This window comes from Pipistrellus kuhlii, unplaced genomic scaffold, assembly GCF_014108245.1.
Source record: "Pipistrellus kuhlii isolate mPipKuh1 unplaced genomic scaffold, mPipKuh1.p scaffold_m20_p_16, whole genome shotgun sequence".
Lineage (NCBI taxonomy): Eukaryota > Metazoa > Chordata > Mammalia > Chiroptera > Vespertilionidae > Pipistrellus > Pipistrellus kuhlii.
In genome coordinates, this window is record NW_023425471.1 from 22,468,792 (window position 1) to 22,487,290 (window position 18,499).

At 36.6% G+C, this 18,499-nt stretch overlaps 1 protein-coding gene across 2 annotated transcripts in view; it reads right to left on the minus strand.

Annotated features, from left to right (window-relative positions):
• Window positions 1-18,499, minus strand: part of APOOL (apolipoprotein O like) — a 76,469-nt gene that overhangs the window by 16,536 nt on the left and 41,434 nt on the right. Inside the window, exons 4-6 of one of the 2 annotated variants that reach the window (XM_036439804.2) lie at window positions 16,564-16,618; window positions 14,772-14,870; window positions 10,539-10,630 (exon numbers count right to left, since the gene is read on the minus strand). In XM_036439804.2, the coding sequence (XP_036295697.1) occupies window positions 10,539-10,630; window positions 14,772-14,870; window positions 16,564-16,618 (246 nt within the window). Of the gene's footprint in view, window positions 1-10,534; window positions 10,631-14,771; window positions 14,871-16,563; window positions 16,619-18,499 lie in introns of both variants that reach the window. The other variant, XM_045582370.1, reaches the window with a different exon arrangement.

Here is an 18,499-nt window from a genome sequence, read left to right on the forward strand (position 1 = left end):
AAAAATAAACTCAAAACGGACAAAGGACTTAAGTTTAAGATGGGAAACCGTGAAAATATTAGAGGAATCCACAGGCAGCAAAATCTCAGACATATGCCGAAGCAATATCTTTATAAACACAGCCCTTAGGGCAATGAAGACTAAGGAGAAAATAAACAAATGGGACTATATCAAAATAAAAAGTTCCTGCACAGCAAAAAACAAACAAACAAAAAACAAAAAACCACCATCAACAAAACAACAAGAAAGCCCACTGCTTGGGAGAGCATATATGCCAATGATATTTCTGATAAGGGTTTAATCTCCAAAATTTACAGAGAACTCATACAACTTAACAAAAGGAAGATAAATGATCCAATTAAAAATATGGTCAAAGGATCTGAATAGACACTGTTTTGAAAGAGGACATACAAAAGGCCCAGAAACATATGAAAACATGCACAAAGTCACTAATCATCTGAGAGATGCAAATCAAAACGAGATACCATCTCACAGCTGTCAGAATGGTTGTCATCAACAAATCAACAAATGAGAAAAAAAAATGGCAGCGATATAGACAGGTGCAGAGCCTTGTCCGGGAGCAGATAGAAAGAACAGCTGAGGGTAGCACGGGGAGTATTTGTTGGTGAGTTAATGGACAGCTGTCCTCCAGGAGAAGGTGGGGTACTGTTGGATGGGGTTCCCCTGACAGGGCAGCCCCCACTGCTGCTGGTTCTTCTATCAGAACTGTGGGCTTGGACTTGGAGACAGTGCCATCTTGAAGGGGAAAGTGGTCTTCTTGGAGGACTGAAAAGCTACCACTGTGGCAACCACTAAACAGCTGAGAGCCCCATAACACAGGGCCCAATTGACACAAACACGCAGATTCAGAGAAGCTATGCATCCCACCATGGAAAGGTCAGATTTTGCCTGGGATAAGGTGAGTTCTCTGGTCCCAGTGGGAGAGAGAAATGCATGCTTTGTGGGAGCTGGAGGACCAGGGAAGTTGGTATCTAGAAAAATCCATTGATATTGGGGCTGGTGGGATTCGTGAATGTAGAAGTGGGTCCTCAGAGCTGCTAACATAGGTGATCTCTAAAATGTGGCCCATTTTGTTCTGACCTAAAAGGACATCCTAGGAGTCCTAAAAGTGTGCCGGCTGCTTAGACCCAAGGGGGAAAGGACTGTGCAGACTTGCCCGCAGCCCCGTTGTTCACACACTTGGACTTTTCCTTTTTAAATCCTTGCTTCTGATTCCTAAACCCAATACATAGGATCACCCAGTTGGGACATTCTGGGAGACTGCAGGGGAAAGTTGTTTTTCTGGAACCTGGGGATCGGAGTGGGGAATGACCATCAGAGAGCCAGCTCTGAGGGAGCCCACTCCCACACACCGGTATTGAGTGCCACAGGGAAAAGAAGGCTCTAAACACAGGCTAGAAAGACCATATATAGACCTGGAAGTCAATCCAGAAACACTGCCACCCAAGGACTGAATTACAAATTGACTCTTGTGTAATCAAAAATAAAAAAATACGAGAAATTACGACATTGTCTGCTTAAAAATCAGGACTGGCTTACAACACTGAGGAGCAGTGGAACACAGCTATCTGCAACACTGTCCTGACTGGGAAACTGGCTTGCCAAACCGAAGAAAGTGAATGACCTTCACTATAGCAATTTTATTTTTTTAAATATTTATTTTTTATTTTTATTTTCTTCACTTTTACTTAAGAAACTATTTTTTAATTTTTTTCCTCACTTTATTTTACCTTTTTTAATTATTACATTATTTTCAATCAGTATTATTACTACTACTATTTTACCTTTTTTTAAGTGCCATTTTATTTTCTCTTTATTTTACTTTGGGATGAGTGTTCTACACTATTTTCATCTTTCCTTTAGCATCGTTTTACTCTATCTCAACTCTACCTTTATGCCCTTACTCTTTTCCCCTTTTGGTGTCCTGTTTCTCTTACCCTTTTCCTGCTTTAGATTTTCCCTATTCTTTCTGTTTACCCATTAAAATTTCACCCTACTTATATATCTAATTTCCAATCCCCTGCTCCAAGTCCATACACACCTCTCTCTTCTCTGTATTAATTATCCAAAAAAATTGTTTTTCTCTCTGTCCTTATGTTGTTGTTTGCTTGGATGATGATTATATCAATTCTATATGCTTTTTTGTGAGATTGTTTTGCTTATTCTTTTTTGTCTTTTTTGTTTGCTTTTTTTTTTTTTTTTTGCTTCTGTTTGCTCTCGCCTTACTTGATAGATGTTGTTTGTATTAATCTCCACATACTTGTTGCTGGCATTTGCTGGGATTAGTGGCTGTTCTCTTGGATTTTTCTCCATATATATATATATATATATATATATATATATATATATATATATTGTTACCCTTTTCTTTCTTAGTCTCTTCATTTTGTCTTACTTTTTTTTCCTTTTCCCAATTAAATTTTGGCACTCCTTTTTTCTTTTTCCTCTTCATTATTTCCTATCCCCTAATATAGCTTTCTATGGTGGTCACCTTTATTGGGGGTTATTAATATCGTGAATACTTTCATGTTCAGGGCCTTGTATTTTGTACTTAGTTGTGTTGTGTTTTGTGCCTTTAAATCAATGCAGAAGAGGGAGAACTACATAACCAGACATCCAAAAAAGAAAGACCATAGGGAGACAAAGAAACAGCCTGCATATAAAAGAAAAGCAGGCATCACCAGAAAAGGAAGTAAACAAAATAGAGGCAAGCAACATGTCACAGAAAGAATTCAGAGAATGGGCATAAGGAGGATGAATAGAATGGAACACAAATTCAACAATATGAGTAAGAACCAAGAGGAAATGAAGATCCAAGAAGAAATGAAAAATGATATCGCTGCTGTAAGAACTCAAGAGAAAGCATCAAGAGTAGACTAGAAGAAGCAGGGGACTGCATCAGTAAGCTAGAAGACAAGGTGGGGAAAAAATACCCAATTAGAGCAGCTTCAGTAAAAAAAAAAAAATTGAAAAGCAGGAGGAGAACCTAAGGGAACTTTGGGACAACACAAAACAAAACAACATCCATATAATAAGGGAGCCAGAAGGAGAGGAAACTGAGCAAGAAATAGAAAACCTGTTTGAAGAAATAATGACAGAAAACTTCCCTGATATAGCGAAGAAAAACCCCACACATATCCAAAAAGCTCACAGAGTCCCAAGCAAAATGAACCCCAAAAGATCAATGCCAAGGTCATTATGAGGTCATTATGATTAAATTTGCAATTGCCTTAGTGGATAGAGCATCGGCCTGCAGACCGAAAGGTCCCAGGTTCGATTGCAGTCAAGGGCATGTACCTTTGTTGAGGGCACATCCACAGTAGGGGGTGTGCAAGAGGCAGTTGATCGATGATTCTCTCTCATCGATGTTTCTAACTTTCTAACTCTCTATCCCTCTCTCTTCCGCTCTGTAAAAAATCAATAAAATATATTTAAAAAAAGAATCTTAAAAGCAGCCAGTCAGAGACAGAAAGTCACATACAAAGGAACCCCCATCAACTAGCAACTGATTTCTCAACAGAAACTCATCAGGCCAGAAGGGAATAGAATGATATATACAAAGTCATGCAAAGGAAGGGTCTGAATCCAAGAATACTGTACCCAGCAAGGCTATCAATAAAAATTGAAGGTGAAATCAGGAGCTTCATGGACAAAAAAGGACTAAAGGAATTTATCACCACGAAACCAGCAATTCAAGAAATGTAAACTGTCTGTTGTAAAAAAAAAAAAGAAAAAAGAAAAAAAAGAAAAAAAGAAAAAGGAACACAGGGTAAAGAATAAAAATGGTGAAAAATAAGTACCTAATAATAATAGCTTTAAATGTAAATGGCTAAATGCCCCAATCAAAAGACACAGTGTAATAGATTGGATAAGAAAAAAAGACCCATATATCTGCTGTCTACAAGAAACCCACCTCAGAAAAAAACACCATATATACTTAGGGTAAAAGGATAGAAAAAGATTTTTCAGAAAAATTGAAATGAAAAAAAGGTGGGGTAACAATACTTATATCTGACAAAATAGATCTCAAAGTGAAGGACATAACAACAGATCAGGAAGGCCACTTCATAATACTAAAGGGAGCAATCCAACAATAAGAAATAACCCTGGTAAACATATATGCACCCAATACAGGAGCATCCAAATACATACATAACTCCTGTAGGATACCAAGGGAGAGACTGACAGCAATATACTCATAATAGGAGGCTTTAATATCCCACTATTATCATTGGACAAATCCTTTAAACAAAAAATCATAAAAGAAACATCAATCCTAAATGACTCATTAGAACAGATGGAATTAATTGACATCTTCAGAACATTTCACCCCGAAGCCACAGAATATACATTCTTCTCAAGTGCACTTGGGTCATTTTCAAATATTGCCCGTATGTTGGGATATAGGCAGTCTCTTCAAAGTCAAGAAGATAGAAATCATATCAAGCATCTTCTCAGATCACAGTGGCATAAAACTGGAAATAAACTACAATAAAAAACAATACAAAAAAAATCAAACACATGGAGAGTAAACAGCATGCTATCAAACTGACTGGGTTACAACAGAGATCAAGGAAGAAATAAAAAACATCATGACAACAAATGACAATGAAAACACAACAATCCAAAATCTATGGGACACTGCAAAAGCAGTCTTGAGAGGGAAGTTCAGAACTCTACAAGCCTACTGCAAAAAATAAGAAACAATGGTAATAAATTACCTAACCCTACAACTCAAAGAGTTAGAAAGAGAGCAACAAGAAAAGCCCAGTGTAAGCAGAAGGAAGGAAATAATAACGATCAGAGTGGAAATAAACGGCATAGAGACAAAAGATCAACAAAACCAAGAGTTGATTTTTTAAAAGGATAAACAAGATTGATGAACCTCTATCCAGGCTCACCAAGAAGCAAGAGAGAAGATCCAAATAAACAAAATCAGAAATTAAAGAGGTGAAATAACAACACACCCCACAGAAATACAAAGGATTGTTAACACTATGAACAACTTTATTCCAACAAACTGGACAACCTGGAGGAAATGGACATAGTCCTAGAAAAACATAACCTTCCAAAAATCAATCAGGAAGAATCTAAAAATTTCAATAGGCCAATAACTATAGAAGAAATTGAAGTAGTTATCAAAAAACTTCCAGCAAAAAAAGCCCAGGGCCAGACTGCTTCACAGGCGAGTTATACCAAATATTCAAGGAAGAACTAAAACCTATCCTCCTCAGACTATTCCAAAAAATTCAAGAGGAAGGAACACTTTCAAGCTCATTCTATGAAGCCAGAATTACCCTAATACAAAAACCAGATAAAGACACCTCAATGAAAGAGAATTACAGGCCAATATCCCTCATGCACATAGATGCCAAAATCCTCAACAAAATTCTAGCAAATCGGATCCAGCAGTATATCAGAAAGATCATACACCATGACCAAGTAGAATTTATCCCATGGATGTAAGGATGGTGCAATACCCGCAAATCAATAAACATGATATATCAATAAACAAATTTTTAAAAATATTTTTTATTGATTTCAGAGAGGAACAGAGAGGGAGAGATATAGAAATATCAATGATGAGAGAGAATCACTGATTGACTGCTTCCTGTACACTGGGGATTGGGATTGAGCCTCAATTTAGGCATGTGCCCTGATCAGGAATCAAACCCTGACCTTCTGGTTTTGATGCTTAACCACTGAGCAACAATGGGAAAGCCCAAAACTGTTTATCTTTCCTGTCATGGATTGGAAATGTCACCATTATCATTTACTAAAATCTCATCACATAAACAAATTGAGAAATAATAATCATAGTCATATCAATTGATACAGAAAAACATTTGAAAAAAATCCAACACCCTTCTTGATAAAAACTCTCAGCAAAATGGGAATTGAGGGATCATACCTCAACATAATAAAAGCCATATATGACAAACTCACAATCAACATCATACTCTATGGGCAAAATTTAAAACCATTTCCCCTAATAACAGGAATAAATCAGGGATGCCCATTTTCACCATTTCTGTTTGACATAGTACTGGAAGTACTAGCCATTGCAATTGACAAGAAGAAATTAAAGGCATACAAATTGGAAAAGAAAATGTAAAACTGTCCTTATTCGCAGATGACATGATACTGTACACAGAAAACCCTAAAGACTCCATCAAAAAATTATTAGACTTTATAAATGAATTTGGCAATGTAGCAGGATACAAAATCAATGCCAAGAAATCTATGGCATTTCTATATGCCAATAGTGAACTTACAGAAAGAGAGTTTTAAAAAAAATCTCATTTACCATTGCACCATAAAAATTAAGATACCTAGGAATAAACCAAACTAAGAAGGTAAAAGACCTTTACTTGGAAAACTACAGGACACTGAAAAAGAGATAGAGGAAGACATAAACAGATGGAAGAACATACCATGCTCATGGATTGGTAGAATAAACATCATTAAAGTGTCCATATTACCACTCCCCATTAAAATGTCAACGGCATATTTCACAGACCTAGAACAAACTGTCCAAAAAATTCATCTGGAATAAAATAAAAGACCCCGAATAGCTACAGTAATACTGAGAAAGAAGAAAAAATTAGGTGGGATCTCAATACCAGATTTCAAGCTGTATTACAAAGCCACTGTTCTCAAAACAGTTTGGTACTGTCACAAGAACAGATATATAGATTAATGGAATAGAATACAAAACCCAGAAATTGACCCAAACCACTATGCTCAATTAATATTTGACAAAGGAGGCAAAGACATATAATGGAGGGAAGAGAGTCTCTTCAATAAATGGTGTTGGGAAAATTGGACAGATACATGCAAAAAAAAAAAAAAGAAACTAGACCATTAACTTACACCATACATAGAAATAAACTCAAAACATACAAAGAACTTAAGTTTAAGAAAGGAAACCGTAAAAACGTTAGAGGTATCCACAGGCAGTAAAATCTCAGGCATATGCTGAAGCAATATCTTCATTAATACAGCTCCTAAGGCAACAGAAACTAAGGAGAAAATAAACATATGGGACTACATCAAAGTAAAAAGCTTCTGTACAGCAAAAGAAACCATCAACAAAATTACAAGAAAGCCCACTGCTTGGGAGAACATATTTGCCAGTGTTATCTCCGATAAGGGTTTAATCTCCTACATTTACAAAGAAGTCATGCAACTTCACAAAAGGAAGATAAAGAACCCACTCAAAAAATGCACAATGGTCCTAAATAGATATTTTTCAAAAGAGGACATAAGGAAGGCTAAGAGACATATGCTCAAAGTGACTAATCATCTGACAGATGCAAATTAAAATGAAAATTTGGTATCATCTCACACCTGTCAGCATGGTTATCATCAACAATTCATAAGGACGGTAAGGGGAAGGGGTAAGGGGGAGAAATCAACCAAAGGACTTGTATGCATACATATAAGCCTAACCAATGGACACAGACAACAGGAGGGTAAAGGCATGAGTGGTGGGGATGGGGAGGGTAATGTGGGAATAAGGACACATATGTAATACCTTAATCAATAAAAACAAACAAACAAACAAACAAGCACACAAATCAACAAATGACAAGTGCTGGTGAGGATGCGGAGAAAAAGGAACCCTTGTGCACTGGTGGTGGGAATGCAGACTGGTGCAGCCACTGTGGAAGATAGTATGGAGTATCCTCAAAAAAATAAAAATGGAACTCCCATTTGATCCAGTGATCCCACTTCTAGGAATATATCCCAAGAAACTAGAAACACCAGTCAGAAGGGATATATGCACCCCTATGTTCACAGCAGCACAATTTACTACAGCTAAGATTTGAAAACAGCCTAAGTGACCATCAGATTAGTGGATTAAAAAGCTGTGATACATCTCACAATGGAATACTATGCTGCAATAAAAAAGAAAGAATTCTTACATTTGCAACAACATGGATGGAACTGTGGAGAGCATTATGTTAAGTGAAGTAAGCCAGTCAGAGAAAGATAAATATCACATGATCTCACTCATTTGTGGGATACAACAAACAACATAAACTGATGAACAAAAACAGATCCAGAGACAGAGAAGCATTGATCAGACCTTCAAACCTCAGAGGGGAGGTAGGAGAGAATGGGGGCTAGGGGGAGAGATCAATCAAAGAACTTGTATGCATGCATATAAGCCTAACCAATAGACACCAAGGGCGTGAAGGCATGAGAGGGGGGGTATAATGGGGGACAAGGACACATATGTAATACCTTAATCAATAAAAAAAACCAATAAATTTTTAAAAGGACCCATATTATAGATATATACATTTCTATCTAATGTATACAAATATATATTCACATAAAATATCTAATATATATATATATGTTATATTAGAATTCACCAAATATTTCATATGACATTGTTATGAGACATTTAAAAGAAAGTAAGAGTCCAAACTCTAGAAATTTAAGTAACAATTATTTAACCACAAAAGAACTTTTAGGAATTCATATTAGTAACTCTTAACATATAAATTTTTATTTAAAGATAAGCAATTCTTTTTTTATATTTCCATCTGTGAAAGTAAATTGAATTTAATTATTTATTTATTTATTTAATTATTTATTTTTTGTTCTCTGGTGGTTCTTTCTTTCTTTCTTCTTTTTTTTTTAAAATATATTTTATTGCTTTTTTACAGAAAGGAAGAGAGAGGGATAGAGAGTTAGAAACATCTATGAGAGAGAATCATCGACCAACTGCCTCCTGCACACCCCCTACTGGGGATGTGCCCACAGTCAAGGTATATGCCCTTGACCGGAATCGAATCCAGGACCTTTCAGTCCGCAGGCCAACGCTCTATCTATTGAGCCAAACCGGTTTCGGCAATACTTTATTTTTTAAATTCAAAATAAAATGCATACTATGATCCTGTTCTTATACACCCACCTATTTTTCTATCTCTACACAGGCATGAATAAATGACTAGAATAACATCCTATCAAATTTTAACACTGATATTTTTCTGAATGGATGAATTTCAGGGGCTTTGTTTTCTCCTACACTTTTTTTTTAATACTTAAATTATTTAAGGATGAGTAGGTATCAATTTTATTTTAAAAACACATGCTATCATTAATGTAAACAAACAAAAAGAATCAGTGGCAGTATCATGCACTGGGAAGATAAAATGAACATGAAAGTACAACAACTGAAGCTGAAGAGAGCCCTAGACAAATTAGATACTGTGACATTTTCTGGGCCAGTTAACTGAGAAAGTTGAATGTAAAGAGATCAAAGGTTGCTTTCTGTACTAATATTACATGAATTTAAGTAGCTAATCCTTCATTAATTTTAGGAAAGATTTAAAAAAATAAGTGTATTATTTTATTCATCAATTATCTCAAGTATAAGATTTAATGAATAATGTTCTGTTTGTTTGCTATATGCTTCTATAATTTAATTATATTACAAACTACAGAGGGTTCTATATCTTTGACATTTTAAAGTACTGAACACACATTTTTATTTACATCAATAATTTAAGAGATTCCATAATGATAAGTACAGAAAGCCCTTTTGGTAGCACTATACACTGCATCAGTGTGAGGGGGAAATTTTAAATATTGGTAATTAAAAGAAGAAGGAAAGAAAGGAAGAAAATACTGAATATTACAAAGCTCTCCTCACTCAGAATCTGTGTTAAAAACAAAATAAAATACTGACACATGTTATTAAAATTACTAGGAAAATATTTGGATTTGCAGATAAACAAACAAAAAAAAAAATGACAAAACAACCATAATATGGATTTTCATGGGAAATGTTACTTAGTTCCAGATGGTTTCAAAATTTAGTTTATATATGTGTATGTATTTATTTTCCACTTTCAGAAGCCTCTGTTATCTTGTCTGGATACCTACCAAATGGCTGTTTCTTACATTATGTTAATTTGTCCAAATGACAGCTGCCAGAAGGTATAATTTTCTGTTATTTGAATTTTACATAACTCTACAATAGAATGAATGGTATTTATTCCCGTAAATTCTTTTTAAAAATATTTTTATTGACTTCAGAGAGGAAGGGAGAGGGAGAAAGAGATAGGAACATCAATGATGAGAGAGAATCATGGATCGGCTGACTCCTATATGACCCCTACTGGGGATGGAGCCCGCAACCCCACCATGTGCACTGACCAGGAATCAAACTGTGACAGGTCAATGCTCAACCACTGAGCTACAACCGGTTGGGCTATCTCCATAAGTTCTAATTCAGCGTCTCTGAACTTAATCATCACATAGCATTTATAATGATGAATTATGTTGAAACAAATTCATCCTATTTATTTGTGATGATCACGTAGTTAGGAATGGCATTGCCATGTTGAGATGCTAATGTGATTCTGCCAATGTAAGAGATGATACTAAATAAATGTCTCTGAAAATTAAATGTTCTAGATACTGTATGACATTAAAATATTATCATACTAAGAATGTAAACAAATACTGAAATGCAGCTTTCACTTAAAACAACTTACCTTTGCAATTATTACAGACTGAACTGGGTAACAAACAGTTGCTCCTAAAGTGGCCAATCCCAATGGATAAGCAATTTTCTTAAATCTAGAACCTAAGAAATTTAAAGAAACTATTAAACTCCTAATGGATACTACGAAAAACTTGATGCTTTTGTAATTTAATATTATCTTTATTCCCATTAAGCCATCACCCTATGTTAAATTACACATTAGGTAATAATACCAATCAAGATGTTCTTAAGGATCACAATTCAATTAATATACGTTAGTTTTCACATCCAATTTAAGAAAGTATTCTCAATCTAACATGATAATTACCTATACAAAGGTGATTGATGATTCATTCTTTTTTAAACTAGATATTTTTTCACATCCTAAGCCATGTTAAATTGAAATGGACTTACTTTATATATCTTTTTATGATTAAGTGTTTAAGAAGGTGAAAGATCCACTTAACTAATCAGCTAAGGACTTTAAAAAGTATATAACTCCTTCATGTCATTAACTAGGAATAGTGAAGTAACCATTTAATAATTACAAGTAACGAGATAATCAATTCATTTCTAAAAGTGTCTTATCTAAGCACCTAAGGGTCATTTTCAAACCATTTTGTACAGTAAAATCCTTTTCAAAACAAATCTTAGAGACAGACTGTCACTAGCAATTTCATATATAAAACCTATAAACTTGAAACCACTCTGATTAGCTCGCAGGAGGGAAGCCCAGTGTTGAGCACTACCTGCATAGCTTTTCCCTTCCCTATTCCTCATACCACCCCTAAACTTCCACCAAACGCCGGGTGCTGTAAAACAGTTCGAAACCCATCACTCTAAAAGCCATAGCTTAATTCCAACAGACCACTGTTGCAAAAACAATATGTATCTTTAAATGCTTGTCTGGGTACCTTAGAATCTTTAAATATGATCTCCGTAGTTAGATGATGGGATTTGTAATTGGGGATAAGTACTTTAATTCTCTGGAACAACTCTTTACATTCCTTAATTTAAAATGAAACAGCCTATCTGATATATCAGGAAAGACTAAGGTGAAAAATATATGGCAGTGTTTGCAGGCAACTTTACAGTTTAGGGAAAGTGAAAACATGTTTAAGGAAAACAAAACAGTTAAAACCGGTTTGGCTCAGTGGATAGAGCATCAGCCTGCAGACTGAAGGGTCCCAGATTCGATTCTGGTCAAGGGCATGTACCTTGGTTGCGGGCACGTCCCCAGTGGGGGATGTGCAGGAGGCAGCTGATTGATGTTTCTCTCTCATTGATATTCTAACTCTCTATCCCTCTCCCTTCCTCTCAGAAAAAAAAAAAAAATTAAAAAATTAAAAAATAAATAAATAAATAAATAAAGTTATCTGATAACAGATTCCAGACTGGTTCAGAGCTGTGACTTCCAACTCCATGTAATTTACTTTGGGGACAACGATTGACAACTTAGTTGTGGACAGAGGATGAATGAAAGATGACCAAAATGACTACTGATGCTTAGAAAGGACTTGACTAAGGAGAGGAAGCAGTAATAATGTCTACTGAGCGGTTTCTATAACTAGAGGTGGAAAATACAAAATTCACCACATGCTTATGAAGAAAGTTATTTAAAGATATGGAAAAAGGAGTTAACAGAGTATGTCCAAGACTGCCATTGTTAGGAAGGCCTGCTTGCCAGGCTGGCTCTTATCTGGCATCTGGGTACTTGTTTGGTAAGCAGTTCCTTACAATGACAGTAAACATTCCCTGATTGATAAGATGTTACACTGTGCCTAAATTGTTTGTATAAGTAATGTGGTTTATGATGAACAACTATCTCAATACTTTCCTTCTGGGAGTCTAGAATTTGCATAGATGCTAGACAGACAATATGTACATGACCAGCCCCGATAATAACCTTGGTCACTCAGTCTCTAAAGAGCTTGATATCAATGACATGATGTCACAAGTCATTAGTGGAGGATTTAAGCACTTTATATGGCTCCACTGTGAGAGGACTCTTTTTAAAAAAATATATTTTATTGATACATAGAGGAAGAGAGAGAGATAGAGAATCAGAAACATAGATGAGAGAGAACATCCATCAGCTGCCTCTTGTACACCCCCTACTGGGGTTGTGCCCACAACCCTTGACCGGAATCGAACCTGGGACCTTTCAGTCCTCAGGTTGACGCTCTATCCACTGAGCCAAACAGGTTTCGGCTATGTGAGAGGACTCTTGAAAACTTATACCTGGTTTCCTCTAAGTTGTGCTTCACGTGCCTTTTCCCTTTGCTGTTTTACTTTGCATCCTTTCAGTGTAATAAATCTTTGCAATAAATCTGCCTTCCTAGCTAATGGGAAAACCTGGAGGTGGTCTTAGGACTCACTACACAGGTAGTACGGTGGGAAGGAAGGACAAATTTGGTAGAGATATGGAGTGCAAGGAGGGTGGAAAGAAAATAAATTAAGTGTGATGTACTAAAGGAAAGTGGTGAGTCACTTGCCTACTTTTCAAACTCCATTTTGAGTTGGCTGATGTCAGTTCCAGCAATCTCAGGATCAGGAGGGAATACATTTTTTTCTCATATGTCAATATCTCTGTCTCAAATCCTTAATATAGCCTCCAGAAAATTGGTTGTTATGACTAAGCAAGGAAAAGTAGTTTGAGTGGTTAGTTTTACATTACTGTAAAACTCTCAAGATCTTTTTCTTTTTGCTAGCTAGAGATTCTTAAGACCTTTTAAAAATAGTTCTCTAGAAGATGGGAAAGAATACATTATAATATTAATAGGAATAGCTATATTTTTTAAAATATTATTTTTAAATGATCTTATATAGATATAGAGTTGTGCAACCACCACTACAATCACGATATAAAATAGCTCTATTGCCGAAATCGGTTTGGCTCAGTGGATGAGAGCATCGGCCTGTGGACTGAAAGGTCCCAGGATCGATTCCGGTCAAGGGCATGTACCTTGGTTGCGGGCACATCCCCATTAAGGAGTGTGCAAGAGGCAGCTGATTGATGTTTCTCTCACATCGATGTTTCTAACTCTCTATCCCTCTCTCTTCCTCTCTGTAAAAAAATCAATAAAATATATTTAAAAAATAAAATAAAATAGCTCTATTGCTCCTAAAAATATCTCATGCTATCCCTTTGTATTGACACCTTATCTCTATTCCTAACCCCTGGGAACCAGAGACGTGTTTATTGTCACAATAGTTTTGTATTTTTGAAAAAATCATACAATGGAAATCATACAATATTAAACTTTTTGGGAATGTCTTGTTTAACTCAGATTCATCAAGATTTTTGTGAGTATCAATGGTTCATCCTTTGTTGCCCAAGTAGAATTCCTTTTTATGATGTTCCACAGTTTAGTTAATTGCTGAAATACATTTAGACTATTTCCAACTTTTGGTGATTATGAATAGAGTTGCTATTAACATTTGTGTTCACCAAAACCAGTTTGGCTCAGTGGATAGAACATCGACCTGCAGACTGAAAGGTCCCGGGTTCGATTCTGGTCAAGAGCATGTACCTTGGTTGCGGGCACATCCCCAGTGGGGGGTGTGCAAGAGGCAGCTGGTCAATGATTCTCTCTCATCGATGTTTCTAACTCTCTATCCCTCTTTCTTCCTCTCTGTAAAAAATCAATAAAATATATTTTAAAAAAATACACATGTTTTTCATTTCTCCAGGGTAAATTCCCAAGAGTGGTGAGCATATCTTTAATTTTATGACAAACTTTTGACAAACTATTTTCAGAATGACTGCATCATTTTGTATTCCCAGCAATAGTGTCTGAGAGTTTCAGTGGCTCTACATTCTTAAATATACTTGGTATGGTTAGTCTTTTAAATTTAATTTTATCATATTTTTTGTGTGCGGGGTGGAGGGCTGGAGGAGTGTGGGGGCAGGGAGAGGAGAAAGGGAAAGGCAGAAGGCAGGGGTGTGCTACCAGGAGGGAGAGCTTTTTTAATTTTAGACATTCTGAAAGGTGTGTAGTAGTATCTCATTGTAGTTTTTATTTGCATTTATAATAACTAGTGATGTTGAACATCTTTGGAAATTCTTAAAAACACAAAAAGGTTTTAATAAAAGTAATCATGCTGTACTGTAGAATCTAAATGTTTTAAGGTAGACTATCCTAATAATATTCAATAAAAGATATGAAGTTTTTCTGTGACAAAATTCAGAAATTAATATACTGTAATTGAAAAAGAGAGAAAAAATATTTTTTAATCCTACCTTTTCTTGCTGAAACCAAGCCTGCTAATCCTGAAACTGTAATCACACCAACTTTTGGAAGAAAATCTCGTGGTGGATTCTTCAGATAAACATATGCATCTCAAGAAATCAGTGAAAAATTAATATAAATGATAATACAACTGGGCATTCTAAATAGGTATAATGCAGAAAATTTAGAGATAATAGCAAAAGGTTTAAACACTCTTCAAAAGAACTATACAAAATAATGATTTAAGCAGCAAATTAAAAGCTAGTTATAATAGTTACTTGTTACAAAATTAAATCTTCCTTCCATAGCTGATTTTATATTTGCTTTCTGAACAATACAGGTTATTACACTTCAATGAAATATGATGCTACAGTCAATACCTTAATATGGATTATTATAAAGTAAATTTTTGATTAAGTACTATATACATATAATAGAAATTATTATGACCTTATCTACTCAAACATTGGTAGGATCCAGTAAGCAATGAAATAGATACTTTATTAGAGAACTTTAAATAATAGTCTAGGGATACATGCAGCCATTAAATCCTGCATGCCACTACTCCCAGTAACCTCAGAGACGATGTTGATCTTGGTTAAAATCAAGATGATCAGGCCCTGGCCGATTATCTCAGTGGTTAGAGCTTTGGCCTGTGGATCGAAAGGTCACGGGTTCAATTTCTGGTCAAGGGAGGCAACCAATTGATGTGTCTCTCACATCAATGCTCTCTTCCTCTCTCTCTCTCTCTCTCTCTCTCTCTCTCTCTCTCTCTCTCTCTCTCTCTCTCTCTCTCTCATTCCCCCCCTCCCTCCCTTCTACTCTCTCTGGAAATCAAGGGCAAAAATATCCTCGGGTGAGGATTAAAAAAAAAAAATGATCAGGATGAGAAGTGAGCCTAGACAAAAAGTAGATGTAGAGTGTGCAGAAGACTGGATTTCTTAGCTTTTTATACATTTGAATTGTATTGGTTCTATGCAGTCCACACTCTTCTATTATTGTTAATTATTTAATGGCAATCAGTTATTTAATGATGTTCCTCAAGATTAATGAGAATATAATTTGAAATTAATTCCCATAACATATATAAAATAATGATAATACATATACTGGTCATCAATATCAATATCATAGAAACTTTTAAGATTTTACCCTGATCTTTGTATCTTCTATACATTTATTTTGACAACTGGCTTAGGTAAAAAATATTAAGAACCTATATCTGATGCCAAACACCACTATCAAACTAAAGACTCAAACACATTAGCCCAAATATTATAGGGTGTGACTAAATGGTATAGTGTTTCCTAATAATCAATAGCAAAATACTAAGTATTTTAACAGCAAGTAGCACTTATTAAAAGTAACTGATAACAATGGATCATGTTTCTAATTTATGCTTTATGAATATATAATATAAAACAGACAGTTTGACATTTTGAGTTCAGATGCTGCCACTTACTAATTATGTGGTCTTGGCAACCTACTTAATCTTTCTAAACCCCAGTTCCCTCATCTGCAAAAGGAGAATATTTAAAATACCAAGTCACAAAGTTACTACAAAAAGTAAATTAGAAAAGTTATGTAAAATGCTTATAATAATGACCTAGCATATAATAATGGTCAAATAAATTATAGATAGTATTGTTTTGGTATTATTATTATAAACTGCTATGCAGAGTATCTTTACTGTTGTTAAAACTTAATAATGGATAACATACTATGTTTATTTTTTCACATTTTAATGTTGCAAGTTAATAAGACAATAGAACATTCCTAATTACAAATGATTTATTCACCTACCTTTTCCAAATTGAACTGTATCCATTATCCCATTTTTCACAAATACATAAACACCCTAAGCAAAAAGGGGAAAAAAGGATATCAGCATTTTTGAAAATGTTGACAATTAGATCAAACAGTTGACATCACAGATATTATATTAAAATGTTGACAGCATTGTATCCAAATCTAAATCAAACTGTCCTATTTATTCACTATGAGGATATTTGTTTAACTTAGCTTCTCTTGATTTCTTTCTTTTCCATCTATTTAACATGGATAATATTTGTTTACTATTTTCCTCATATTAAATAAGTATTGCCTATAAAATAATCAGAACAGCTCAGACAAAATTTATTACAGAAATACAAATATTTGTCATCTGATTTTATAATAGCCTAGAAAATTGAATGGAATTTAAATAAAGCGTAAAGAAAGGTATATTTAAGCTTAGAAGAAATATTCTAATATATAAAAACCCTGTGTCCATCACATCCACAATGACTGAGAGGCTCGACCAACTGGAAGTAAGTCCTGCAGTCAGCACTGGGTTGCCATGGCAACCCAGCACTGACTGCTGAAGGGGCTGCAAATCAGGCCTGGAGAGAAGCCTGAAGAGAGAAGCAGGGCCTAAACTAGGGGTGTCGAACTCAATCATAGAAGGGGCCAAAATCTAAAATCCAGCCTAAATCGCGGGCCGAATGGTTTACTGAACAGTCATAAACTGTCATTGTGATGGAAACGCAGCGGAGTGCAGTGATGACAGCGCGGTGCAGGCCACATTGCAAGGCCTGGCAGGACGGATTTGGCCCACGGGCCTTGTGTTTGACACATGTGGCCTAAACCATAGCCTCGGTGGCAGCTGTTGATCAGCACTTGCCTCTCTTTCTTTCCAGGCCTGGTCAGCAGCCATGCCTCCATTTCTCTCCAGGCCTCCACCAGGGCTGCTGATCAGCCCTGCCTTTCTGATCAGGCCCCATTGATAGTCCCAGAGATGCTGACTGGCATAGAAACTGACCAATTGGAACCAAATTGGCCGGCAGAGGAGGGCAGTTGGGGGCGAAATCAGACCTGTAGAAAAGGGCAGTTGGGGGGAAAATCAGGATGGCAGCCGCGGGCAATTGGGGGTGATCAAGCAGGCAGAGGCAGTTAGGGGCGATCAGGCCAGCAGGGAAAGGCAGTTTGGGGCAAGATCAGGCTGGCAAGGGAGCACAGTTGGGGACAACCAGTTTGGCAGGGGAGGGCAGTTGGGGGCCAGTAGGCCAGCAAGGGAGGGCAGTTGGGGGCAAGATCAGGCTGGCAGGGGAGCACAGTTGGGGGCAATCAGGCCAGCAGGGTAGGGCGGTTGGAGGCAGGGGAGCAGTTAAGCATTGATCAGGCTGGTAGGGGAGTGGTTAGGGCCACAGTCAGCAAACTGCAGCTTGCGAGCCACATGCGGCTCTTTGACTCCTTGAGTGTGGCTCTTCCACAAAATGCCATGGCCTGGGCAAGTCTATTTTGAAGAAGTGGCTGTAGAAGAATAAGCTTAAAAAATTTGGCTCTCAAAAGAAATTTCAATCGTTGTACTGTTGACATTTGGCTCTGTTGACTAATGCGTTTGCCAACCACTGGGTTAGGGGTGATTAGGCTGGCAGGCAGAAGTGATTAGGGGCAATCAGGCAGGCAGGCAGGCAAGTGGTTAGGAGCCAGCAGTCCTGGATTGTGAGAGGGATGTGTGACTGCTGGCAGTTGGACATCCTCCAAGGCAGGCGTCCTCAAACTTTTTAAAGTGGGGGCCAGATCACGGTCCCTCAGAGAGCTGGAGGGCCGGACTATATGAACTACTAATTCCTACTGTAACACCTCGGCTGCGCTCACTGCCCAAAAAACCTGGCGGGCCAGATCAGACTCCTCTGCGGGCCGCATGTGGCCCGCGGGCCGTAGTTTGAAGACGCCTGCTCCAAGGGGTCCCAGATTG